Source organism: Poromitra crassiceps (genome assembly GCF_964638095.1).
Source record: "Poromitra crassiceps genome assembly, chromosome: 4".
Lineage (NCBI taxonomy): Eukaryota > Metazoa > Chordata > Actinopteri > Beryciformes > Melamphaidae > Poromitra > Poromitra crassiceps.
Window position 1 is genome coordinate 75,835,443 of NC_139626.1, and position 26,916 is coordinate 75,862,358.

Consider the following 26,916-nt stretch of genomic DNA (forward strand, 5'->3'; position numbering starts at 1 on the left):
CGAACAGGACAATAAATGTAACGTTATATACGAAATACCATGCATATCCTGCAATAAAACATACATTGGGGAGACGGGCAGGTCATTCATCACCAGAAAGAAAGAACATCAGAAGGAATGTGAAAAGGAAACAGCAACACGACTCACAAGAACACAGAAAGAAAAAGCACAACAGGAAAACCTCAAATCAGCCATATCAGACCACTGCAAAAGAAACAACCACGTCATGGACTGGGATCAGGCAAGAGTCATTGGAACAGAGGACAACAAATACAAGCGTTGGATCAAGGAGGCTATGGAAATCAGGAGACGTGCCAAGGGCACCATCAACAGGGACGAGGGGGCCTACATGCTCTCCCGCACCTGGGATGCTCTACTCCAGAAAACAACGGGCGGCGGGCCGCGCGATGTGCCCGGCGGGGCTGTTAGGTCTGTCAGTCCGGCCACGACACGTCATAGTGGGCGTGGCCGGCCTGGCAGACCTGGCAGCTCAGCTGGGCACACCGCCAGTTGCTGAAAAGCAACTGGTTGACACGTCATACCCAGCTGTCAGTGCGACTGCTTCTGAAGAAGACGAGAGTTGACTCGTCGAAACTGTCAAGGTAAATAAATAACATCTATAAACCTATGTCTGAACACAAGAAAACAAAAACGTCTAAGCTTTATTTCCTGTTTATGTAAACATTACAACAACAACAATCTGTTATTTCTTTTGATTTTTTCACATTAGGCCTACTGTCTTTTGCAGCATAAAAACTTAAACAAAATATAGCCTATTTCCATTTGCTGCCAACAATTGAACAAAATTTGAACAAAATAGTTGCATGATGCAAAACACTGTGCAAAATCTGCAAGGAAACTCAAAAAACGTGTCAAAAAAAAAAAAAATTTTTTTTTTTTTTTTTTTAATATTAACTGATAGACCGACAGCAATAACCGAACAACGACGTTAGCGACGGTTAATCCATTAACGGTTAACCGTTGACATCCCTATTGTGATTGTCTTTAGTTATCTTCCTACTTCTTATCTCTGTATATTGATGTGACCACTACGCTGCATACAGACACTAAGACAATTTCCTCCTATGTAACTTGCATACTGTGGCAATAAAAGTGATTCTGATTCTGATTCTGATAAGCCGGCTTAACTCATTGAGTGCCACCCACTTTTGGAGAACGGACGCTCCCAGTGCCAGAGTTTCAGAGCGTGATTTCTCGAGGCCCACAGAATATTGTGTGATATTACTATGTAAACACCGAACACGCACAAAGAACGAGGAGACTCTCTTCTATCATCTGCAAAAAAAAGTTTATTGATCCCATTTTCCGTTCTTTAGTTATGAGCCGGAGAAGATAGCTTCATTTAATGAAAAACAGCCATTTTTTTCTAGAAGCTGAGATAATGAGCCTTTTGTGAAATTAAACATTTCAAGCACATCATTGACTCTGAAGCTAATATTTTCTGATATAATGACACCTCAAAAATAATTTCCTTCAATAAAAGAGTGAAAACAAAGGAATTTTGTTTGGCCAAATAATATGTTTTAGCTGCAACCAGCAGCGCTGGCCCCTGCGTGCGCAGACCCTACACCTTCTTGCTGGTCTTGATTTACTGCTGGTGGGCATCAGATAGCCTATTCTAGCTTGTTTGCTCTCTATGCATCGAGCCTGCTGCTGCCTGGGTCTGTGTGTACTGTCAATGGTTGTATGCTGTAGTGCCCTGCGTGCCCCACCCCCCTCCTCCTCCTCCGTGGTGGGAGGAGTGTCTCTGCTGCGGTTTGCTCTGAGTTTGATCTGCACTGAAAAGTCCGCTGCATCCCCCCGCTTTTTTACAGCGTGTCCTCGGCTCCCAGCTGAGAATAATGTAACTTTTCAGAAAGACGCTGGTGTCGCCGTGTCGGCAACTAAATCATATGGATGGGCTATCGCAGCGGACACAGATGGGGCTCAATTGTGGCAGCAGATGACTGCTGTTCACAGGCACAGCTAACGTTATGCTTCAAGCATATCGATGCGATTTCCGTTTCCTCATGACTTCTTCTCTCTTTTCTCCTGGCCTTTGTCTAATCGGGAGAGCACTGTCGCCACCTAAGGGTTCTGTAAAATAGGTTAGACACATTCAATAGCTCCCATATTGTAAGAGGCGATGTAAGAGGCTTAGATCGACATCCCCCCGTCAAAAAACGCAATTGACGAACATGTTCGTCCTTGGCACTCTACGTTACTAAGCGAAATGACGAACATGTTCGTCCATGGCACTCAATGAGTTAATAATGACGATGTGACAGAAAAGTAAGTATAATAGTCTATAGTATATAGTATAATAGGCCTATTCAGTGCGCGCACCAGGTGTAGTGGTAGTAATAATGATAATAATAATAATAATACATTTGTGTAATTTCATTTTCTAAACAAATCTTAGTTATTTTTTGTTTTTATAATGCATTTGCACTGAAAGGATTTGTTTAATTAATATTTGTGAACTTTCATTTTCATATATTTTTTAGCAGTTATTGTTCATATTGTGCTTAATTTATTAATTAAAAGTGTTATTGATACTGAAGTAGCCTATGCCTCTCATTCATGTTCATTCAGGGATACTATGATGACAGTGGTTTGGGGCCCACACTCTAAGATTTTTCATGGGGCCCCAAACATTGAGATATATATGAATGATATCTCTTTTTATGTCGATGGCCCCAAAAGGCCCAGAAGCGGCCTTGGCCCGCCCACTCTGTCCCCGCCGCAATCCCTCTCTCTCTCTCCAACCCGATCTCATGGGCTGCGTATGTATGACACGCGGGTGTTTTCTCGTGGAATACTTTCCGCGTGCAGTTCAGACGCACTTCGCCTCGTTACATTAGAAATCTAATATGCATACTTTGCAGTTAGCCGCGACGCACAACTATAAAGGGGCTCCCCTAACGCTGTAATCAGGAAATTCCACACAGTCTGCGGTCTTACTTCTTCTTCCTACATTCACCAATCTCAAATGAAAGTACAGACCTTTGAGCCACGGCTGTTGTCTCGGAGCACGCTGTTTGTTCGTTCTGAAATAGTCCATAGTTTACGAGTAGGTCTGATTCCCCTGACACGGTTGTCCTCTTTTTCTCAAATGCCATTGTTTTTTCGTGCAAGCGGTTCATCTGGTTATTTGTCAGTCGAATCATCTTTCTTGCTGGTTCATTTGTGATGTTGACACCACACCAGGTTAATGTTAGTTGGGGCTTTCACACAGCCAGACAACTTCTATCTGTTTGGCCATATCAAACGTGTGCTTGCAGCTGAGCCGGTGTGCGCGCAGCGTCTGACCTGAGTAAACACACCGCACGTGTCTACTGGGTTCCTTCTGGTAATTAGCAACATCGTTCCCATTGTAACAGCAATAAAATGTCAGCGTGTCACTCAAGTATTAAAAAATATTTATTTGGTGCGTATTTTGCTGTTTGCTGCTGTGCTTATTTTTTACATGTTAAAACGTGGTTGCCACTATGGCAACCAAAGGCCAAGAAATGGTTGTCAATTTTTTGGGTTGCCCGGAACCTGCCATCCGTTAATGTCGAGCCCTGCTCTATGTGTGCGCATGTGTGTGTGTCTATGTGTGCACATGTGTGTGTGCCTGTGTCTGTGTGTGTGCGTGTGTGTCTATGTGTGGGCATGTGTGTGTGCGTGTGTGTCTATGTGTGGGCATGTGTGTGTGCGTGGGTGTCTACAGTATGTGTTGTGCGTGTGTGTCTATGTGTTGTGCGTGTGTGTCTATGTGTGTGTGTGTGTGTGTGTGTGTGTGTGCGTGTGTGTGCGTGTGTGTGCGTGTGTGTGCGTGTGTGTGCGTGTGTGTGTGTGCGTGTGCGTGTGTGTGTGTGTGTGTGTGTGTGTGTGTGTGTGTGTGTGTGTGCGTGTGTGTGTGTGTTGGAACAGAATCTCCTCATGCATAATTGTCTCAATCAATGGGCAGAGTGAGATGGTTTGTCTTTTCTATGATCTTATTTCTTATGGTTTGAATAATGTCTTGTGTGAAGCACTGTCTATGTGTGTGTGTGTGTGTGTGTGTGTGTGTGTGTGTGTCTGTGTGTGTGTGTCTGTGTGTGTGTGTGTGTTAGGGTTTAATATTTTGCCCGAAAATAACCCTGAAGGGTTAAATTGAGCATTTATGAGAGATTTCAAAAATATCGAGATATATATCGTGTATCGCGATATAGCCGAAAAACATTGCAATATTCTTTAGAGGCCATATCGCCCAGCCCTACGCCAAGCATATTTCTTAACGGCCAAAAAAAACAACACATTTTTGTGTCACGTATACGTACATCTACTATCACTAACAGTAACTAGGGGTGCACCGATCACGTTTTTTGCCACCGATCACCGATTGGCGATCACCTATGAGAAATATCTGCCCAACCGATCATCGACCGATCACCGATTACCGATTACCGATCACTGATATATATATATATATATATATATATATATATATATATATATATATATATATATATATATATATATATATATATATTTATTTATTTATTTTGTTTATAGCAGTCTATTATAGAACAGTTTCCATTTTACATATAAAATGCGGCTTATATAACGGTGCGGCTTATCTATGGATTTTTACAGCTAACGGCCACTAGGGGACCTCCTAAATCTATGGATTTTGGTACGAGAGACAGAACGAGAGTAAGACAGACATTACGAGAGCGAGACCCTGATTGGATGATGTTGCAAAAAATGTGCCTCGCGACCTGATTGGAGCACTGTGCCACTACGCTCTATCAGCCACTACTGTAAAACACCCTCCCTCCTCTCACCCTCCCTCGCTCCGGGGGAAAAAAGTCGGCGATTGAGCCAGAAACACAGTCTGAATGAAATTGAATGTAACGTTCCCAATTCTATGTATTCTAAAAACTTAACGGCAACATTTTGGAAGGCTAAGCCACACAACTAGCTCGTTGTAATCTAACATCATGCTTCAAAAGATGGAGAACTGGCTGTGTTACGACGATGAGGATGCAAAACATGTAATTTGCATGTTTCGTTCCACCCATGTTTCGTCCGCGCTGCCAAATTCAATGGAATGAAACAAATCTTGTAGCCTATGTTGGACGTAGTGAAGTGTTTTTGATTGATTTGTTCATCGGACTCAGAACGGTCTCCGCTGATAAGACACGGAGATCTCTGTTACAGGCAGGCGCTACGCCTCCTCCTGACCAGTTTTAAACATTAAAACACCTGCGGCTTAGTCCAGTGCGGCTTGTAACAATCATTCAATTTAGCTGCTGCGCCTTATAGTACGGAAAGTACGGCTGACGAAAGCAAAGCCTGTGCTTTGCAACACAATGATATAAACGTTAGAGCACAATATTAAAGTTAAACGATGGACATTGAAGACATGAAAATGGGCTGCCTCATGTTTCTCATGTGCAGCATGATCGGCTATGCGATCGGCGACAATAAAGAAATATCTGCAGCAGCAGATCACATATTTGAGGTCAAAATCGGCCGATACAGATTGCGTGCCGATCGATCGGTGCACCCCTAACAGTAACATTAATACTAATAATTCATCTGAAGACAAACACTAATGCTAATAACACCAACAGCACAACACTATAAGACAACCAAAATTGTAGTACATTTACAGTAATAGGCTAATACTAACATTAAACTACAAAACTACAGCTATACAATACTAACAGAGAGAGAGAGAGAGTGAGGGTACTGTTGCACCTGGGAGGCAGCAAAGGGGTTAATTGTTTTCAGTTGAGAAGAGAGAGAGAGAGAGAGAGAGAGAAGGGGGGAGAGAGGACCGTCGAGCGCCAGCGTGCATGAAAGTGAAGCAAAGTCAATACAGCTGAAAACTACGTAAAGTTACCAGAAGGAGAAAGACTATATGTAGGAGCACATGTAGGAGAGCGGAAGAGAGTTTGAGAGACACGCAGTGTGGCTGATTCGTGTGTAGCGGTGTTTGCTCAGCACACACACACACACACACACACACACACACACACACACACACACACAGCACACTTTGCTGTGTGTGTGTGTGTGTGTGTGTGTGTGTCAGAGTGTGTGAGAGAGAGGAGCGCTCAGCCCCCACCTCTGTGAAATGCATACAGCAGCAGGCAGATAAGAGGAGAGGAGAAGCCACAACACCAAAGTGCGACGGTGAAAACATTACTCGCCACGTGGCGGACAGACCCCTGATCGTCACTCGCCAAAGCTAAAATATGCCCGCCTGGCGGGTGGCGGGCTCTCATTTCGGGCCCTGTGTGTGTCTATGTGTGTGTGTGTGTCTATGTGTGTGTGTGTTAGGGTTTAATATTTTTCCCGAAAATGAGCTATACCGGGAAACGGGAAATTAAGACCTCTTTCCCGGGAATCCAAATTCATTTTTCTTTTTTTTTATACATCAAGGAGAAATATACCTATTAGTTCCCAACCTGACGAATGTATTATTTGGTGCCATTAATATTAATTAATTAAGGCAAAACATCACAATTTAACTAACTTTTTAGGCTGTTTTTAGTAGGCTGCACCTATATATGTATTAGGCTATATAGTGCCGTTAGGGTTTATATAATTCACCAATCGCCTGGATTGACGTATGAATAAATCCTGTAGTAGCCTAGGCTAAATATTTTCTTAGAGAGTTGTGGAAACTGCCGTGGAAGGAATGGAGCCGTAAACGCGTCGATCAGCCTGTTTTCACGCTCTTTTACGCACAACATCAATGCTGTCTGATACCTGAGTGTCAACGTGTGCTTTTATATGGGCTGCTGCGCTGCGCTCTGGCGGCTGCACTGCTCGTCTTCCAGCCGTGCCCAGACATCTCCATACCGCATACCGGAGCACGGCTGTATCAGACTATCTCCACCCCTCTGTGCACGGACATCGCCTACAACCAGACCATCATGCCCATTGCCCAACCTGGGGCACACGAACCAAGGACGCACGGCTGGGCTGATTGTTGTTTTCACCGCTGGTGAAGTTTGCACGGTGCTCAATCGCCATCTCGTAGGCTACTGCATTAACGGTCATGGCACAATCCCCTCAAGCAAGTCAGAAGTGTAGTAGAAAAGAAAAGAAACATCGTGGGCTTTGTGTTTATTAGGCTATGTTGTGCAATAAGCTTTGAGTCTGTGTTCCACCGGCGCACAGCGCATGGGCACATGGCCAAAACACGCCGAAATAAAATCAGAAATGAATTCCACTCTGCAAACGATATCAAATTTCAAATGACTGGCTATGGCATTGTTGTCAGAGAAGATAGTATTAAAATCTGCCTGCAATACCTCGTTATTTGGCGCTATGTAAATAGAAAATTGATTGATTGTTGGTTGATTGATTCACTTTGATGTCTCCGAAATGCCTATAGACCTTATTCGATTGACGTCACTCACGTACTGGCACGCCCACCGCCGCCATATTGTTGACATAACGCAGCAGCTCTCAAAGTGACAGCCTATGTGGAGCAGCGTTTATAGGAAGTTAGCCGCTGTTAGCGTTACCTGTATCGTTCCAATTGTGTTCGGATGGTGACCTGCGTTAGGCATGGCTGTAGTAATGACAGCAATAAAGTCCCTGTGGTTTGTTTCTATCTCTACCGTCCACAGACGTGAAGGGAGCGAGACGGAGGATACGTCAGCAGCACAGGAGAGGTGTGGATAGTTAGTTGAGACAGGTGAAACTTTCTGACAGCTCCTCATAGCAAAGTCTGTTCACCTCGTTCTTTTGTTTATTTATTACAGGCATTAACGGCTGCCGTCGGCAGCATACAAATAACAACTGTGGGGTTTTTATTGGTGTCATTAGCATCACTATTTTGTAATGGAACAGAAACGACAATAAGGCTGTTACTAGTTGTCAGCTGCAGCGCTGTGTGCGCGCAGGACGGTATGTCAACAATATGGTGCTGTCCAGGGTTAGAGAATAATACATATGTCTATACATGTACATCGTGATCATTTAATGACTTTACAATGCTTACAGTAGCCTAATATATTACATGTTCTTTTAAAACATAGGCTACATCATTTAAGAAAGTAAACTGTCTGCATATTTCTAAATATAGGCCTATTCCAATATGTTCTGCATGTAAAAATACAACAACATTTTTTCCCGGTTTCCCGTCATTCATTTTCCAGAAAACAGGAAATGGGTTGGATGGCATTTCCCGGGAATCCCGTTTCCCAGGATTAAACCCTAGTGTGTGTGTGTGTGTGTGTGTGTGTGTGTGTGTGTGTGTGTGTGTCTGTCTGTCTGTCTGTCTGTCTGTCTGTCTGTCTGTCTGTCTGTCTGTGTGTGTGTGTGTGTGTGTGTGTGTGTGTGTGTGTCTGTCTGTCTGTCTGTCTGTCTGTCTGTGTCTGTCTGTGTGTCTGTCTGTCTGTCTGTCTGTCTGTCTGTCTGTCTGTGTGTGTCTGTGTGTGTCTGTCTGTCTGTCTGTCTGTCTGTCTGTGTGTGTGTGTGTGTGTGTGTGTGTGTGTGTGTGTGTGTGTGTGTGTGTGTGAAGCACTTTGAGCTGTATTTGATCTGATGAAAGCTGCTGGATGAGGGATCAGGCTGTTTGGAACAAACCGCTTCACAGCTTCTGGAGGAAACTGCTGTTGGTTTTAAACAGAGTTCAATGTGAAACCACGCCCTCTTTGACCTCTAACTGCTCCTTCATACTTTAACACTCCATTTAAACGTTCAACGAGTCAGCACTTTTAGGACTGTATCACCTTAACTCAGCTTTAATTTATCTTTTGTACTCTTTGAGAAATCACAGTTTGTGTTTGATGCTTTTTTCAGCCTTTATAATGGGACCAGCCTTGAGTGTGTCTCACATAGCAGGCTGGACTTTAGACTAAATCCACACAAAACTGTGACAGTTGACAGTTCACACAACTTTAACACAACATACATATATTATACATCAAACCCTTGAGCTACTTCTGCTCTCACTCACAAAGTCTAAATATAAGTGATGTGATGGATAGTTTTTGAGATATTAACGTTTGTTTGGCACAACTCATACTAGTTAACTGAGTTCACTAAGTGCTGTTTTTGTTGTTGTGATGTCATGCTGATTCGTCCTATATAAATAAAGTTATTTATTTATTATTAGTAGTTGTAGTAGTACTATTATATTACTATTTGAGGGTTTTTTAAATAAGTGGGTCTTTCATTTCTTTATGAAGTTATAAACCTGAGAGAGAGACATAGACAAAAAAGAGAGATTTGGAGAGAGAGAGGTGTAGATTGTGGTAAGAAGTGGTCTCAGCTCGTCTAAACACAGTTGTTTGTGCTCATCTGTACGATGGCAGTGTTTCAGGATTTTCCATGGACACACCTACTTTTCAGAGCAGCACGCCCACGGGCGCGTTTGGGAGCACAAAGCTGCTTGCTATCTTCCCGGCACCGGGCGCACGGCCTGCAGGTGTGCAGGTGGACGATAGGAAAGAGAGCCAGCACAGACGCAAACGCTACCGCAGATGCCTTCTGCACCGGTGTACGCTATAGGGCCCCAACGCTTTAACGAAACATGTCCTCCTAACACTAAACTAGACCGAACTCATAATCCATTCATCAAATCCCACCAAAAGTAAGACATGTTGAGCAGTGTTCCTGGAACACACCCAAACTACCACTAGTGGGTGCTAAAAATGCAAAAAGTTCATATCTTATCTGTATTTCTCTATCTCTATATATGTGTCTATATACCTACATTATAGTAATGTTTTGTCTCTCTGTCTGTCTTTTCAAATTGTGCCTGGACGCCTCAATTGCTGCTTGCAGCTATATTTTTTAACTTGAACTGTTCTCTCTTAGAAAGTCCCTCAGGAGGGTTAGGGTTATATATGCTTATAAGTCATAATGGTTATAGGCTCACAGCTGCTTTCACATTAAGTCTCTTAGAAAGTCCCTCAAGAGGGAGCTATTGTCCACGGTCGTTCATACTACTAAAATGAGGCGGTCACACCAAGTCAGTTTCCTTGTAAGTGAAAACATACCTGGGTGAATAAAATAACTCTGATTCTGATTAAAGACCTGACATTGAAGTTAGTTTGTTAATGAATCAAACTAAATACACACTTACATTTCCTCACACCTGGTTTCAGCCTCTGCACTCCACCATGGTCCACACTGGAGGAATAAACAAAGGCTCCTGGATAATTGTAGTGCAGGTCCAGCTCCCTCAGATGGGAGGAGTTGGAGTTCAGAGCTGAGACCAGAGAATCACAGCCTTCCTCTGAGAGCAGACAGTGTGACAGCCTGCACACACACACACACACACACACACACACACACACACACACACACACACACACACACACACAGTTTCATTATATGGAGGTATAGATAATTTACTGTAAAAAGAATGGACAGGATATCAGCTCTTTTCAGTGAGGCCAAATCATCTTAGATCGCCGCCCTGGCGGTCAGTCCCAGTATAGGTCACCAGTCCCGCCTCCGCCATGTTAGTGGGTGGGAAATGAGCCAAACTAAACAATCAACGTACACATCAGATATTATTTCCCAAAGGTGGTTTCTATCATTTTAGATCGTTCTTATCATGCTAATGCATGTTCAAGTGGTCATGTTTCTGATCAGTTTGTTTTTAAGTAGTTATTTGACGATATACAAAGGGATGATTGACAGCTGTGGCAGCCAGTCTCAAGCCGTCACTGGCTTCTCCCCTCATGTGTATGTGTGTTGGGGAATAGTAAGTTCACAATCCAGGCTCAACTTCCTGTTAAGGGCGGCTTATGACACCCTCCCATGCCCACGGAATCTCACTCTGTGGTTTGGAGATGAGAAAAGCTGCCCCCTGTGTGATCACATCAAGGCAAGCCTCCAGCACATTCTATCGGGGTGCAAAGTGGCGCTGACCCAGGGACGCTTCAGGTGGCGCCATGACCAAGTCTTAACCAAACTGGCAGAGGTCCTCGAAAGCTGTAGGATAGCGGCAAACCACACACCAGCAACAGCAAACCCTGCCTTCTTTGTAAAACCTGGCAGCGCCCTCCAACCTCCTGCTCAGAAGAGGAACACCTTGCTCACGCCCGACAAAGAGTGGCAGATGGTGGCAGACCTCAAAAAACAGCTTGTCTTCCCAAGAGAGATCATAACAACGACTCTCCGGCCAGACATCGTCATGTGGTCGACAGCTGAGAAAAGGGTCCTCTTAATTGAGCTTACCATCCCCTGGGAGGAGGGCATGACTGCAGCCCACGAAAGGAAACGTCTCAAGTACACCGAGCTGGCAGCGGAGTGCCTAGAGGCTGGCTGGAAAGCCAGGGTTTTCCCTGTGGAGGTAGGGTGCCGAGGTTTCGTCAGCAAAACAACAGTCAAGCTGCTCCATGGTGCCGGAATGACGGGGGCAAAACTGAGGAAAGCTGTGAAGGAGCTAGGAGAGGAGGCAGAGAAGGCGAGCTACTGGCTATGGCTCCGGAGGAAGGATAACGGTTGGGGGCTAACACCCCAGTAAAGGCAGCTGCAGGGGGTGGCGGGGAGACGTCCCCTATACATGCCACTGCCCCCCCGCCGGGAGATGTACTGGCATAGGGGGCGAAACATCAGTGAACGGCGGCCTCCAGCTGACGACCCTGCAGCTGTCCTAATGGCACCGGCGGAGGTGCGACAGGCAGAAATGCCGAAGCAGGAAACAACACCTCACCTGTACAACAATCTGTAACGTTATGGCCAGACGGGTTCTGCTTGATGTGTGATCATCAGCTAACGTTAGCTGTTAGCTATTGAAGCATTGACTATAATGCAGGGGTGGGCAACATTTTGTTTTCTCCAGAGGGCCATACTGGTTCACATAAAGTAAGCTTAGGGCCACACATTGGACATCATACCTGCCAACATGATTTTCATGGGAGTCTATTTTTAACCCTCTCTCCCGCTGTGATTGGTCATTTCTCCTGTTAATCCCCTGATATAATATAATAGTGATACAAATCAAATGGCTGTATAGCAGATGAGATTTATTAACTCATTCATGGCCAGTTTAGGACTGCCAATATTTAGCACAGGCCAAAGATTTTCATAATTGTTGGTCATCTTTCAAGACCCACAGTAAATTATCTATTAGCACTAAAGTGATTTGCAATACCTCAAAATGAAGATGTACGTCTCTGGGTTCACCAGGGGAAAAAAAGTGAGCTTTTAGCATGTTCTGTACTCTACTTATAGCCATTTATATACACCCTGTTTTCACCAAAAAGGTCTCTCTGAGAAGATAAATTGCAGAAAATGGCATTTTTCTAAATCACACAATCTCAGGCAGAACTCGCTCTCAATTCTTTTATTTTGAACTGTATTGACATCAGACATGTAAATAGTATTCGTTATGACACAAATGAAAAAAAATAAATATATATATATATATACATGATGTGCTTTTTTTACATTCAACAATACAGTTTACTCAGTGTGAGTGAGTGCAGGCTGGGGAAGTGTTTGAACTACGCGCTGTACTAATAAAAACAAAAACACGTCAAACACGTCTTTGGCGTGGATGGCTATTTCTGATAACACGTCAAAGACGTCTTTGGCGGTGAATGAGTTAACATAACTCTGCCTTTTATTGAGTTTTGGGGGGTTGTTTTGTTTTCTGTTGAGGACATTGGGGGCCAGATTGAGATGGCCCAGGGGCCGGGTCTGGCCCTGGTGCCGCATTTTGCCCATGTGTGCTATAATGTCACGCAAGAGTCACACAAACAGACACTGGAGGTTTTATTTGGGGTAAAGCATGAGGAGAGTTTTTATAATGGATATCTCAGAGAAGTGCTTTGACTGTGGGGATGTTGTTCACAAGCTCCTCTCCTCGTAGCTGTTATAAGGATATACAGAAGAGACCAGGCAGCCTGGCTAACATTAGTTAGAGCCCAGTAAACCCTATGTAACCTACATAGGGTGGCCATTTCCATAACACCAAAAAGGAGGACACGTTACAACTCACGATATGATACTATCACGATACGTTGCCCACGATAATGATGGTATCACAATATGGCGATTCTGCCATACTCGATACATTGCAAAATTTGTTTACCATACATCACAATATCTGTGCAACTGAATTAGAAAAAATACCCTTGAAAAGGCTAAATGCAGGAACTATGTAATAGTTTGCTATGTTATTAAAGGAACTTTGTAATTCCATAGCCTCCCAACCGCCCGCTGTATGCTGTCTCTCTCCTGTAGCCCTGCCTACTCACGGGTGGCACTGTTGGATTCGAGGTGAAAAAATACATTATAGTCCTTTAGAGCCATCGCTATCTGACCTTCTGTTTCCCAGAAAATGTAAACATTTCTCTGATTGGATAGTGGGAGGTGGACGATACGTCCGCCCTGCATGCAGGGCTACAGGAGAGAGACAGAGTAGCCTACAGCGGGGGGTTTGGAGTTACTGACCAAACACTCTATTTCAGTGATTGCTGTCAGAATATAGAGCCATTTAACATTTAGGCTATTTTAACACAAAAACATCGCTGAATGGACCTTTAAACAATGTTAATGTTGCCTTGTAATCTGAAAGTGGTTTTCTTAGCAGTTGGGTTTGGGTTTGGCCATGGTGAGGTGTAGCAGCACCTGGTGGAGATCTGCACTCTACTGACTGAGTGCACTTTTCAAGTTTTTTTTTACTTGTGTTTATGCCTACAAAGCAAATGTTACTTATACTTGGGTTCTCCCCTGGAAGTGATTTTGGTATAGATAAGCAGTATTCTACCATAAGTGTAGGGAGCCAATATTTTGTTCATCATTGTAGAGCCACAGAACAGAAAAGAAGATATTAATGACATTAGAGTGAGTGAGTGTTTTTGAACATTTTCAGCACATTTTAACAACCATAATAATAATACTGATAACTGTGATATACCATTCAGCCTAAAAATAGCCAGATATGATCTCAAGCCCTATTTTCTATTAAATAATTTATTTTGGGGTCTTAAATTATGGTTGTTGAGGTCTTAAAAAGTCTTAAAAAGCATTAAATTTGACTTTGGAAATAGTGCAAGAACCCTGAATGTGATGTGTGTAGTTCTTCATAGATGTAGCCTCTTCATTTTGCCCTCAAAATGCACCTGATCCATTTTACTTTACGATGTACTTCTGTGTGTGTGTGTGTGTGTGTGTGTGCGTGTGCGTGTGCGTGTGCGTGTGCGTGTGTGTGTGTGTGTGTGTGTGCGTGTGCGCGTTTGTGTGTGTGCGTGTGTGTGTGTGTGTGGGGGGGGGGGGGCTTTAGGGGGAGCACCCCTAAAGGTCAGGGCCCAGTTGCACAAAGCACCTTAGGTTAAGATTTCCCTCAGAGTCAGAGTTAAGGTGTCCATAAAATAGAATTTGCTGTACAAAACACCCTTAAATCTTGTGCTTCTGTTTTCCCTAAAATGTTTAACCTTATGGAGAAGATTTAAGGGTGTTTTTATGTTTTTATGGACATATTTTTGGACATTTTTATCTACCGTCAATAATTGATTGACTGTGTGTCTGTCAATCGAATAAAAATTAGCCAAACTAAACAATCAACGTACACATCAGATATTATTTCCCAAAGGTGGTTTCTATCATTTTAGATCGTTCTTATCATGCTAATACAAAGGGATGATTGACAGCTGTGGCAGACAGTCTCAATTCACAATTGTGAAAAAATTCATTATAGTCCTTTAGAGCCATCGCGATCTGACCTTCTGTTTCCCAGAAAATGTCAACATTTCTCTGATTGGATAGTGGGAGGTGGACTATATGTGTGATTGCTGTCAGAATATAGCCATTTAAAGGATGGGTTTTCCGTGGGGAATATGAATATATATTAAATCTCACGCCCCTAAGGTTTTCGAATCCGTTGAAATTTTTGAAATTGGATATTCACTGCCAGAGATATCAAGCATCTCTCACATATTTTTTGGGCCAGCCGACGCGTTTCGCGTCATCTGGCCTAAGTCCGCCTTGCGGAAGTCGTGCACCTATGAACTACAACTGTTGTTGGCCATGGTCCCGCCTCTAGAGGTCCTCCACGCCCCTTCAGAGGCCTTGACCAAAACAAAAACGCAGCCATCTTGTCAACCGCCTAGCCTGCTGTAGCTAATATTAGCTTCCCATAGTTCCTTGCAAAGAGACCATTATCTCGGGAACGGAAGCACTAATCGACACGGGACTGGCGGCATTGGAAAGCTCGTCAAATTTTACATCTAGTAGTAGGTGGGTTGAAGTAACGAAATCAACGCTGAGCAATGTACCCGTTTTTACACATTTTTACAGAAAATAGTTACAACATCAGATGCGCGTAACTCCTACGAAAATGCCTTAAAATGCATGAAAATTTTTTTATGAAGACATCTCCCGACATATATACTACCGTTTACATTTGGTGCAATTTGGAGGCAATTTTATTTTCGATTTATTTCTTGTTCTTTGTATATTTCATTGTCGTAGCCTTCTTCTTCTTCTTCTTTGAGTTTTATGGCGGTTGGCAAACATATATGTGCATTACCGCCACCTACTGGAGTTTGATATCAGCCAAATGCCTGAGGGGTGGGCATAAAAACGAAGGCCACGCGAGCCCAGTGCATTGTGGGAAATGTAGTATTTCGAGTCCCCGCACCCGCACCTCCCCCCCACCACCCCCCCCCCACACACAGAGTGGATTTCGGTTGATATCTCTGTGAGTAAACCTCCAATTTCAAAAATTTCAACGGATTCGAAAACCTTAGGGGCGTGAGATTTAATATATATTCATATTCCCCACGGAAAACCCATCCTTTAACATTTAGGCTATTTTAACACAAAATGGCTGAATGGACCTTTAAACAATGTTAATGTTGCCTTGTAATTTGCAAGTGGTTTTCTTAGCAGTTGGGTTTGTGTTTGGCCATGGTGAGGTGTAGCAGCACCTGGTGGAGATCTGCACTCTACTGAGTGCACTTTTCTAGTTTTATTAGGGGTTCAAGCCCTGAAGGGGCTGAAACCCTATTGTTTTTGTGCCGGTTTATTAGGGGTTCAAGCCCTGAAGGGGCTGAAACCCTATTGTTTTTGTGCCGGTTTATTATTCTCGTTCTTCTTCTTCTTCTTGTTCATCTGCCCCGACGCAAATTCCCGTGAGTTGGTAAATGGTAGAGACCTGACAGTTGGCCCAATGACAGATATTGGTGGCTGGTAGGTGCTCAAAAAAGATTTTTTGAATCGGCCTGAAGGTGGCGCTATAATTGAAGGTTTTACGTTAAAGGCCTTAACTTCCACGCCGTTGGTCCGATTTTCAAACTTTTTTTTTCCAGATGTTCAGGTGGACCTGCTCTACAAATTTGCCATAAGGACCCTCAATGTCCGCCTGGAAAGTTTTTGAGATATTTGGAAAAGTTTGGAAAACACATTTTTTGCATCTCCTCCTAGACCGTTGGACCGATTTGCACCAGACTCGCAAGGAAGCATCTATGGAGCAAGCTCTACAATCGTGATTGGTGGATTTTTGAAAGCTACTTTAGTTTCGGAGATATTGATCGTTAAAGTTGAGAGGGGCGTGGCCTCACAGCTAAATTGTCCTCACTTCATGACCGATTAAGGAATCTTCACGAAACTTGGAGGAGGTCTTCGGAGACCATCCTAGACCATGTGTGTCAAATTTTGTGCAATTCGACCAAAAGGGGGCGCCATAAACGCCAGAAATGGGCCTGGCTTAACATAAAAAAGGCTGTAACTCCACACCTGTTTGTCCAATGATCGCGAAACTTGCCAGATATATCAAGGAGGATGTCCTAGTCAGAATCAGAAGCTTTGTCATCTGCGCAAGGCTTGAACCCCGCCCATCGCCGCTTGCGGCTATATTTATTATTATTCTTCTTCTTGTTGTTCATCTGCCCCAACGCAAATTCCCGTGAGTTGGTAAATGGTAGAGACCTCACATTTGGCCCAATGACAGATATTGTTGGCTGGTAGGTGCTCAAAAAAGATTTTTCGAATCGGCCTGAAGGTGGCGCTATAATCGAAGGTTTTACGTTAAAGGCCATAACTTCCACGCCGTTGGTCCGATTTTCAAACTTTTTTTTTCCAGATGTTCAGGTGGACCTGCTCTACAAATTTGCCATAAGGACCCTCAATATCCGCCTCGAAAGTTTTTGAGATATTTGGAAAAGTTTGGAAAACACATTTTTGACATCTCCTCCTAGACCGTTGAACCGATTTGCACCAGACTCGCCAGGAAGCATCTATGGAGCAAGCTCTACAATCGTGAGTGGTGGATTTTTGAAGGCTACTTTAGTTTCGAAGATATTGATCGTTAAAGTTGAGAGGGGCGTGGCCTCACAGCTAAATTGTCATAACTTCATGACCGATTAAGGAATCTTCACGAAACTTGCAGGAGGTCTTCGGAGACCATCCCAGGTGTAATTCCACCAAAAGGGGGCGCTATAGCAGCATTCAGTACCTGTACCTTCTAAATTGTTTGATTTTGAAGGGCGCCAGGAAGTGCGGATTCATTGTCATTATGGCCAGCCTTCCTTCTTGTATGACACTTGCACGCACGCTATTGTACAGACAACAGACACACCTATACTTGTATCACAGTGGGTATATCACTCATGGTCTCGCTCTAATTTGCATACTGTATGTTTTCAGCAGCTCCAACTCTTCTCTGTTAAAAAACACATGCAAAAAGTGTACTGGAAGCAGGAATCCAGTGTGATTTGACCACATACATATAGCTTAACAGTAACTCTGAGCAGGAGTGTTGCATGTTGGGTAGAGAGAATGATGGAGACAAAAATAACACATTAAATTAGCTGTATCTCAGAAACCATACAAGGTACAGCTACGAAACTTGTTAGGGAGGTTCACAGAGGGGTCTTTTACTATCCACGGAAAAATTGCACCAATTGACAAGATGGTGGCGCTATAACAGCCCTCCTTACCTTTTGGTCCATAACTTTTGAACCGTGGGGTCTATCATCAAACTTATTTTTTCCCTGGATTCCTTGGGTCCTCCCGCATCTACTCAACTAGGCCACGCCCCTTTCCGTCAAGTAGATTTTGAATTTTGTCCAAAACAGTTTTTTTGCGCTTCCTCCTTGAAATTTTGTCCAATCTTCACCAAACCAAAGCACACATCATGTGATGAGTGTCCTGCACAACACTTTCGTGGTTTTTGAAAAAAACGCACCGTTGCGATATGTGTCACCCTCTGGTAAATTGAGTACAATCTCGCCAAGTCGAAATCGCGCAATTGGAGTTAGTAGTTTGATATGTGAAAAAAAAAAAAAAATCTTTTTTTTTTATAATTACACAAAGGAGAGTATGGACTATCCATCCCACATAAAATTGAGTCGTTTTATAACCAGTAAATAGGTATATTTAGCGATTTAAAAAATCAAGATTTTAGTCTTGAGTCGCCTAGCTGAGGGGTTTTTTTCATTCATTTGCATGCAGCGTTTCACTGGCTTAATGTCTGCTATTGTTCCGAGTTTCGGCCAATGAGCCACATCAATAGAATTCAGTCTGTTACATGGGGGCGGGGTGCAAAGCTCTGTTTACAAGTGACAACATGGAGGGTCACTGATGAGGACAGTCTGTGTGGATTAAAACTGATGCAGGAAGTGCAACACCTCTGGCTTTTCCTCACCTAGTCCTAGGTGAGTTTAATCATGATCCCTAACTATCGTTATGTCTTGTTTCTGTTTTAGGGACTGTGCGACCATCTAGTTATGGTTGAACGTGGGTTTTAGTATCGCGTTATGTGTGTATTGTTGTCGAACAGTAACGAAGAGTATTGAAGGAAAGAAGCGACCATTCCTAGACCATGTGTGGCAAATTTTGTGCAATTCGACCAAAAGAGGGCGCCATAAACGCCAGAAATGGGCGTGGCTTAACATTAAAAAGGCTGTAACTCCACACCTGTTTGTCCAATGATCGCGAAACTTGTCAGCTATATCAAGGAGGATGTCCTAGTCAGAATCAGAAGCTTTGTCATCTGCGCAAGGCTTGAACCCCGCCCATCGCCGCTTGCGGCTATATTTTTACTTTCGTTTATGCCTACAAAGCAAATGTTACTTTGTACTTGTGTCCGAGTTAAGGTGTCCATAAAATAGAATTTGCTGTACAAAACACCCTTAAATCTTGTGCTTATGTTTTCCCTAAAATGTTTAACCTTATATGGAGAAGATTTATGGGTGTTTTGTGCAGTCCATTCTATTTTATGGACACCTTAATTCGGACCCTAATGGAAATCTTAACATAAGGAGCTTTGTGCAACTGGGCCCTGATCCTAAAATCGCCCCTGGTGTTCCGACATGTCTTCAGTCCTACTCCCCACGTGGGCTACCTCGCCAAAGGGCCTTTCTGTGTGGAGTTTGCATGTTCTCGCCGTGCTCCACTGGGGTTCTTCCATATATAAGCCTCACTAAAAAGATGCACAAGATCGTCGTCTGACTGGCAGCAGTTGGAAGAAGTTGGTCCCCGGGTGCTTCACTGAAGCTGCTCACCGCTCCTGGCCTGACCATGAAGGAACGAGGGATGAGCCAGGATGGGTCAAACGGGGAGGACAAATTTCACAGTGCCTCCAAAAAAGTGTGTGTGTGTGTGTGTGTGTGTGTGTGTGTGTGTGTGTGTGTGTGTGTGTGCGTGTGTGTGTGTGTGTGAGAGACAGGGTTTGTCCGTCCGGTTTAATAAAGTACATTTAGTAGCGACGGTCCACTGATGATAAATCTTGGCCGCCGCTCCTTCAAAATAATATGAAATGTCCTTAAAAATGTCATGAAGTCACAATGACATGGCTCTGCAGAGAGCTTTTATTTTGACTGAGATACATGTGTGGAAGCAACAATACTCATAGGTGGAAAACAGCAACAGTTGTATGTTTTGGAGGAACTGACAATGATCAAAAACATGCGGTCGTCACGCACGGCTAAAGTAGAAACCACTTAGCGGATGGAGAAGCTTTTCACTACAGTCTGCCACACTGTAGTGAGCAGTCATGCTCACAAGAACGGAGTAGACGCAGGATCTCAATATATTCAATATATATCACTGATGTGACATCAAAGTAAGTTTACGTTCAGAACTACTCTCATACATTAGTGTTTAGACCCAAAACATGACTGACAGTGTTATCTCATTTGTGTGTGTGTGTGTGTGTGTGTGTGGGGGGGGGGGGGGGGAGAGAGAGGGAAAGAGGGAGAGAGTGTCACTCAACAATGTCTTGCAAATACATTTTTTTTGTGAATGCCATATTTGATGAGCTGTGGGAGCCGTGTCAAATCACATGAGGAAAGCTGTGAATGGATCTTACCTGAGAGTCTCCAGTCTGCAGTGTGGACTCTGCAGTCCAGCAGAGACCAGCTTCACCCCGGAATCGTGAAGCTCGTTGTCACTTAGGTCCAGTTCTCTCAGACTGGAGGACTGGGAGCTGAGAAGTGAGGCCAGAGCTTCACAGCTTCTCTCTGACAGCTGACAGCCACTCAGTCTGCATGAGAATTAGTGATGGAGACAAACAACTTTAAAATGTTTTCCATTTAGTACTCGCGTCACATTTTGATAAAGCGCTTTTTGTTTTTGCCAGTATAGGTGGTGCTATGCCGAATAGCACAAAATTAGTAGGGCTGACCCAAAAAAATCAACGCTTCAAAGCTAGAATCATTGCCATGGTAATCAACGCTCAAATCAGCAATAGACGCTTTGTTGTTATTGTTTTTTTCCCCTCCTCTCCTCTCTCTTTCTCTCTCCATAATATCTAACGTGGAGTGTAGCTTTGTGAAACAGTCTCTAGTTTCCTGGCTGGGCGGGTCATTCAGGCCAACACTGTTTTTAACACGGGGAACTCACACCGGCACGCGCCGTGAGAACAAACAAATGCACCCAACAGCCAGTAGCCACACCTGACGTTGAGCTGTGGTCTGCAGAGCTGTTGTAAACATGAATCTTCGTACACTTCTTTTCTAACCCAGTGTGAGTAACGTTACAAGTGTTCAAGTGAATTCAAGTCCTTTAATTTGTTTATAATGTTATGAATTAGCAGCAGTCACAGATACTAACGTGAACGTGACGTTCGATCTGTCTATCACATGGATTTGTTATTACTGACTGGTAGTGAAACTGAAGTTGGCTCCGTCCATCACATGGATGTACATACGGCCAGAGCGCATGTCATATTAGGATTATCAACACGTGGAACGTGTTGTTATTATGACGTTAAATTCACAACATTTCGTGGCAAACTGGACTTTTTATTTTTGTGTGACTCCCCACCCCCCCCCCCCCCCCCCCAAAAAAAGAAAGAAAAACGAAAAAAATATTGGCGTAGAAGCTTTGATTATGATTGATTTTATCTCAACGCTCTAATAGCTTTTGCACACCAAGTCTGTATTTTCGTCCAAAATTGACGCACGGGAAAAAAAAGAATACGACCTCATTTATGTCAATCATCATGGAAACACCAAGTCCGACAATTACGTCCGTAATTTAAGTTTTCGGACGAGGTTCGATTTTCTGCGTTTTTCGCATCAGTCAACAGATTTTTGCGAGCTTTGTTTTCAGATGACGGATTAAAAAACACGCATATGAAAACAATCGGACTGTGTGTGCAAAGACCTTGACTATGGTATTTGGGACAGCCCTACAAATTAGGCAATAGACTGCCAAGTTCCCAGCATCCCACTCCCCAAGTTTGAAGTCGATCTGAATAACGGCTCTTGAGATAAACCACATTTTGTGTTGCCAATAGGTGGCGCTATGCCAAATTGCACAAGATTTCGGCACTGCACTCCATCAGGTCCCCCTAAGCGCCATCCCCAAGTATGGTACATTATTAATACAATTTACAATTTACCGTAGTTTAATTCAATTAAAGTGCCGTATTCTCATGATGCACCATGGATTTCTTACCGAATGACTCAATGCAGCTATTGGCTATTGTTGTCATTCAATTATCATTAACCATTTATTTAGTCATCTGTTGTTTGCCTAACATTATGTAATGATTAGTGGTCATGATTGTGAACGTTCACGTTACTGTGATTAGTGACATATCCCACAGTGTGCTGTGAAACGATAACCTCTCTGTGCAGTGAAAATCACTGAGCAGCACCCAACGTGGTAATACTTTATAATAACTATACACTATAAAGTATTAATAAACCATTAGTAAATACATAATTCATCATGAATTCATCATTTATAAAGCATTATTCATACATCACTAAGCATTAGTAACACAGTTATAAACATTTTATTCCTGATTAATAACCTAATCTCTAATGTGTTTAATGATTGTATTCTCATACTTTGTAAATGATAGATGCACCATTTATAAATACGTATTATATCAATTACAAACCATTTACTTAGGAGTTGTTAATGGTTCATAAGATCATTTAGAACGTGTAAGTAAATGATTAAACAACGTATGTACATCCATGTGTACATTTATGCATGATTTGGACATGGTTAGTGAGTGTTAATAGATGGTTTATAAACACTTATTGATACTCAAACTCATGATTAATCAAGGTAGTTACTAGTCATTAGTTAAGTATTTCATGTGAGCTCATCTAAAGTGAGGATTATCTATGCCTTATAAAGCATGTAATAAATGAGATAGGAGGTCTGGGCTGGCCTTGACCAATGGAGGCAGATGTCTGAATGCCCAAACGGCCAGGGGGGTGATTCTGAGAGATGTGTTTCACTCAGGGTTTTGTGTCTCTAAGAGGGTCAGAATTGCATGATGGGGAGAAAATGCAAATTAAGCCTGCCAGATTTTCTTGAATAACTTTGGAACCGACGCTCTGATCTTTCTGAAATTGTCATCGCTTATCCAAGAAGTGAGCATGGGCTTTACAACGAAACCGTCCATGAGTCTCTACGACCTCGGGAAGTGGGTGAAATTGACATTTTTGTGTATTTTTATAGGTTTTTAAGTGTCAAAGGTAGGGATGTCACAATATATCGTCCCACAATATATCGCGATATCAAAACGTGACAATATGTATCGTTGAGATTAAATCTCATATCGTGAGAAAAAGAAGCTGAACATGGTGGCACTGATCTGCATCTGATTGCATGCTCGCTCTCCTTTTCATTGCTTTATTTGAACAGACGAGGGACGTTACAGACACGGAGGATGAAAATGGTGAAATCACTCAAATTAGCGTGGAGGATGCCCCCTCAACTTACAAATCGATTGCAAAAAAATATTGTTAAAATATTGTATCGTATCGTTATCGTGAACCCAATATCGTGTATCGTATCGTATCGTGAACTGAATGTATCGTGATACCCCTAGTCAAAGGTGTAATAATTATTTATCCCTAAACACTAGATGGGTGGGGTTACTCCCCTAAGGCTTTGCAGATGGGGCGGTTCACTTGGGATCAATTGACCTATCGCTAAGCCACGCCCCGAACGCAGACGAGCCAATCACAGTGCGTGCAGCTCACAATACACTCGGACATTCTCAGCTTAGAGCTCCATAGAGAAGCACTAGAAAACGCGAGTTTCCTCTGGTTTTATACATTTATAAGTTGAAAAAATGGTCAAACGATATGCATGGGGGTAAATGCAACATTACGAGGTATCCTGGGAGGCCAGGCAATTGATAATATTAAACTAGTAAATGTAGATCCACTCATATCCACAATGCTACTGTTTTGGAGTTAAATCTGCGATCGTGGTGAGTGACAGCGAGGTGTGTGTGTGTGTGTGTGTGTGTGTGTGTGTGTGTGTGTGTGTGTGTGTGTGTGTGTGTGTGTGTGTGTGTGTGTGTGTGTGTGTGTGTGTGTGTGTGTGTGTGTGTGTGTGAGACAGGGTTTGTCCGTCCGGTTTAATAAAATACATTTAGTAGCGACGGTCCACTGATGATAAATCTTGGCCTTCAAAATAATATGAAATGTCCTTAAAAATGTCATGAGGTCACAATGACATGGCTCTGCAGAGAGCTTTTATTTTGACTGAGATACATGTGTGGAAGCAATAAAACTCATAGGTGGAAAACAGCGACAGTTGTATGTTTTGGAGGGACTGACAATGATCAAAAACATGCGGTCGTCACGCACGGCTAAAGTAGAAACCACTTAGCGGATGGAGAAGCTTTTCACTACAGTCTGCCACACTGTACTGAGCAGTCATGCTCACAAGAACGGAGTGGACGCAGGATCTCAATATATTCAATATATATCACTGATGTGACATCAAAGTAAGTTTACGTTCAGAACTACTCTCATACATTAGTGTTTAGACCCGAAACATGACTGGCAGTGTTATCTCATGTGTGTGTATGTGTGTGTGTGTGTGTGTCAGAGAGAGAGAGAGAGAGAGAGAGAGAGAGTACTGTGTGTGTGTGTGTGTGTGTGTGTGTGTGTGTGTGTGTGTGTGTGTGCGTGCGTGTGCGTGTGTGTGTGCGTGTGCGCGTGTGCGTGTGCGTGTGGGAGAGAGAGAGGGAAAGAGGGAGAGAGTGTCACTCAACAATGTCTTGCAAATACGTTTTTTTTGTGAATGCCATATTTGATGAGCTGTGGGAGGGCTGGACAGCACAAATTAAAGCAGGATTTTTTAAAATCAACTTCATACTTGCTGAAATGTTCTTATCATACATGTGGGTCTCTTCTCCCTGTGTATTCCATACTTTCTGGCTTTACACAAAATATGGAGGAACCCCATCTACTAGTGATGCGCGGGTCACCCAGAACCCGCCGGGTCCCGCGGGCTGGGCCGCCCCGCAGGCGGGCTGGGTTGGCAAATTATGAAAATATCTTGGGTGCGGGTGGGGCAGGCTCAGAACGTGACAAAGCAACATTATTAAATAATTTAGAGCAGTGAAACACGCAGAGTAATTAACCTTAAAGACGTGAACTCTCTCTCACACACAATCAGACAGACTCCTGCTGCACTCTCTATAGCCTACATGGAGTAAAGAAACGCTTCAATGAGGTAGCCTATGTGCTCTCAAAACAAACATTTTGGAAGGATTATTCGCTGTAATTATTATTTGAAGTGTCCATATAATGCCACTGCAGATTTTCTGTTGTGGACTCGACTGTGATCTATTTGTCAACTTTACTGCAACATGAGTAGGCTGTGGACAATTGAGAGCGCATGAGGTAATTAAAAGAAATCAGACAGCGAGTCTAGCCGTATCTGCAAGCCGTGTGCGCACCTGCTGCACTACTACGTTTAGTAGCCTACTACTGCAACATGGCCAATTGAGAGCGCATGAGGTAATTAAAATAAATGGGGAAGAATAAGAACTGTTTCTGTAGCCTGCCTAGTGCCTACCTCTACCTGCTACCTCCATTTGAAACACTGCGGTCACGCCATCCGCACTTTGGGGAAGTGTCAGTCGCGCTATCTGAAGACCATGGATTAATTGAAGAAAGACCGACATGAAAGCAGCAGCGCAACTCATCCAGAGCAGGCCTAGGCTACAACTGTTGTCGCGCACGGCAGCATGTGAGTGTCTGTGTGTGTGTGAGAGAGAGAGGGGGGAGAGAGACAGAGTTATTAGCTACTTTGCACACCTTGGAAGCTCTGCTGTGCTCCTCCTGAGTCCGGAGACATATTACATTAAATTGGCCGTTGCGGGCTGCTGGGTTGGGCTGGGTTCGGAATTTTCAGATATTTTAACGGGCTGGGCAGGGCGGGCTGGCTCCAATGACGGGTTGGGTTGGGGCGGGCCTTAAAAAACCCTGACCCGCGCATCACTACCATCTACTAATTCAATATTTGCTTCATTTGAACTTTGCGTGTTTGTGTAACATTACATATCGTGTTTGTGTAACATTACATATCGTCGCTGTCCGATGAAAACCACTCATCTCCAAAACAGCAACTTTTCAGGAAATGAAAAAACCCTCTGCTCTTAAAATACTGGACACCATGTCATCAAAGTTGGCACGTCTTCATTATAGACGTTACATTTGTAATATCTGTCGTTACAATATTAAAGGCCTAATCCGTCAAAACTCACTATTACTGACGCCGGTGGCCGTTAGTGTAACTGCAGGCAGCGTGTGAACGAGCTGACGCGCGGGCACCATACTCGCACGCGCACAAGCAGTTGCCTTGCAACAGCAGAGCTGTTTGTTGCCTTGTAACGTTAACTCATAAAAGTCACTTGAAAACGGCAACCTGGACAATTTATCGGTCAGATCAGCCTCGAGATGCCCAGGAAGGATTCTGGATGAATTAGGGGACATTATTGTGGCATGTTTGGTCGTGTTTTGGCTTGCGTTGGCTGCGGGCAAGTCGATACTCATGTTAGCAAAAGCCAGGAAATAGCCTGCTCCCCCTGTATGTACGGTAATGCCGGGAGTTGACCAAACTGAACAATCAAACAATGTTTCATAAGCATAACAGTAACGTTAGGCATATTTAGGACTGTTAAATTCATTATCCACACAAGACGGTAACATTATTAGTGGGGCTGGTGGTAATTTCTTCAAATGTAAATTAATATTAGTTAGCCGCGATTAGCATCAAGCTAACATTAGGCCTAGTATGTGCAGTCCCACTGCAGTCAGAGCCTGCTGGCTGCGGGAAGTGGATACTCATGTTAGCACAAGCAAGGAAATAGCCTGCTCCCCCTGTATGTACGGTACCGTCAAACAATGTACCGTAAACATAACAGACAGTAGGCTAACGTTAGGCATATTTCCGACTGTTAGATTCATTATCAACACAAGACAGTAACGTTATTAGTGGGGCTGGTGGTAATTTCTATAAATATAGCTAAATCTATTAGTTAGCCGCGTATAGCATCAAGCTAACGACTCACCACCGCAGCTAAATGCAGTCAAACAATAATGTTCCATGACCATAAGCATAACGGTAGTAACGTTAGGGCTGCATTACTTCACACAAGATAGTAATGTTAGCAGAGTTTCTGACCAGGTGGTCAGATACTTGTACTACGGAGTGACAGTAAAAATCTTGAATCTTGAAAATCCA

General features: G+C 43.3%; 1 protein-coding gene across 1 annotated transcript in view; it reads right to left on the reverse strand.

Annotated features, from left to right (window-relative positions):
- LOC310775942 (NLR family CARD domain-containing protein 3-like) overlaps window positions 1-26,916 on the reverse strand; it is a 112,232-nt gene that overhangs the window by 14,864 nt on the left and 70,452 nt on the right. The window contains exons 8-9 of the mRNA XM_083636065.1: window positions 20,270-20,443; window positions 10,085-10,260 (exon numbers count right to left, since the gene is read on the reverse strand). Of these exons, the coding sequence (XP_083492191.1) occupies window positions 10,085-10,260; window positions 20,270-20,443 (350 nt within the window). The remainder of the gene's footprint in view (window positions 1-10,084; window positions 10,261-20,269; window positions 20,444-26,916) is intronic.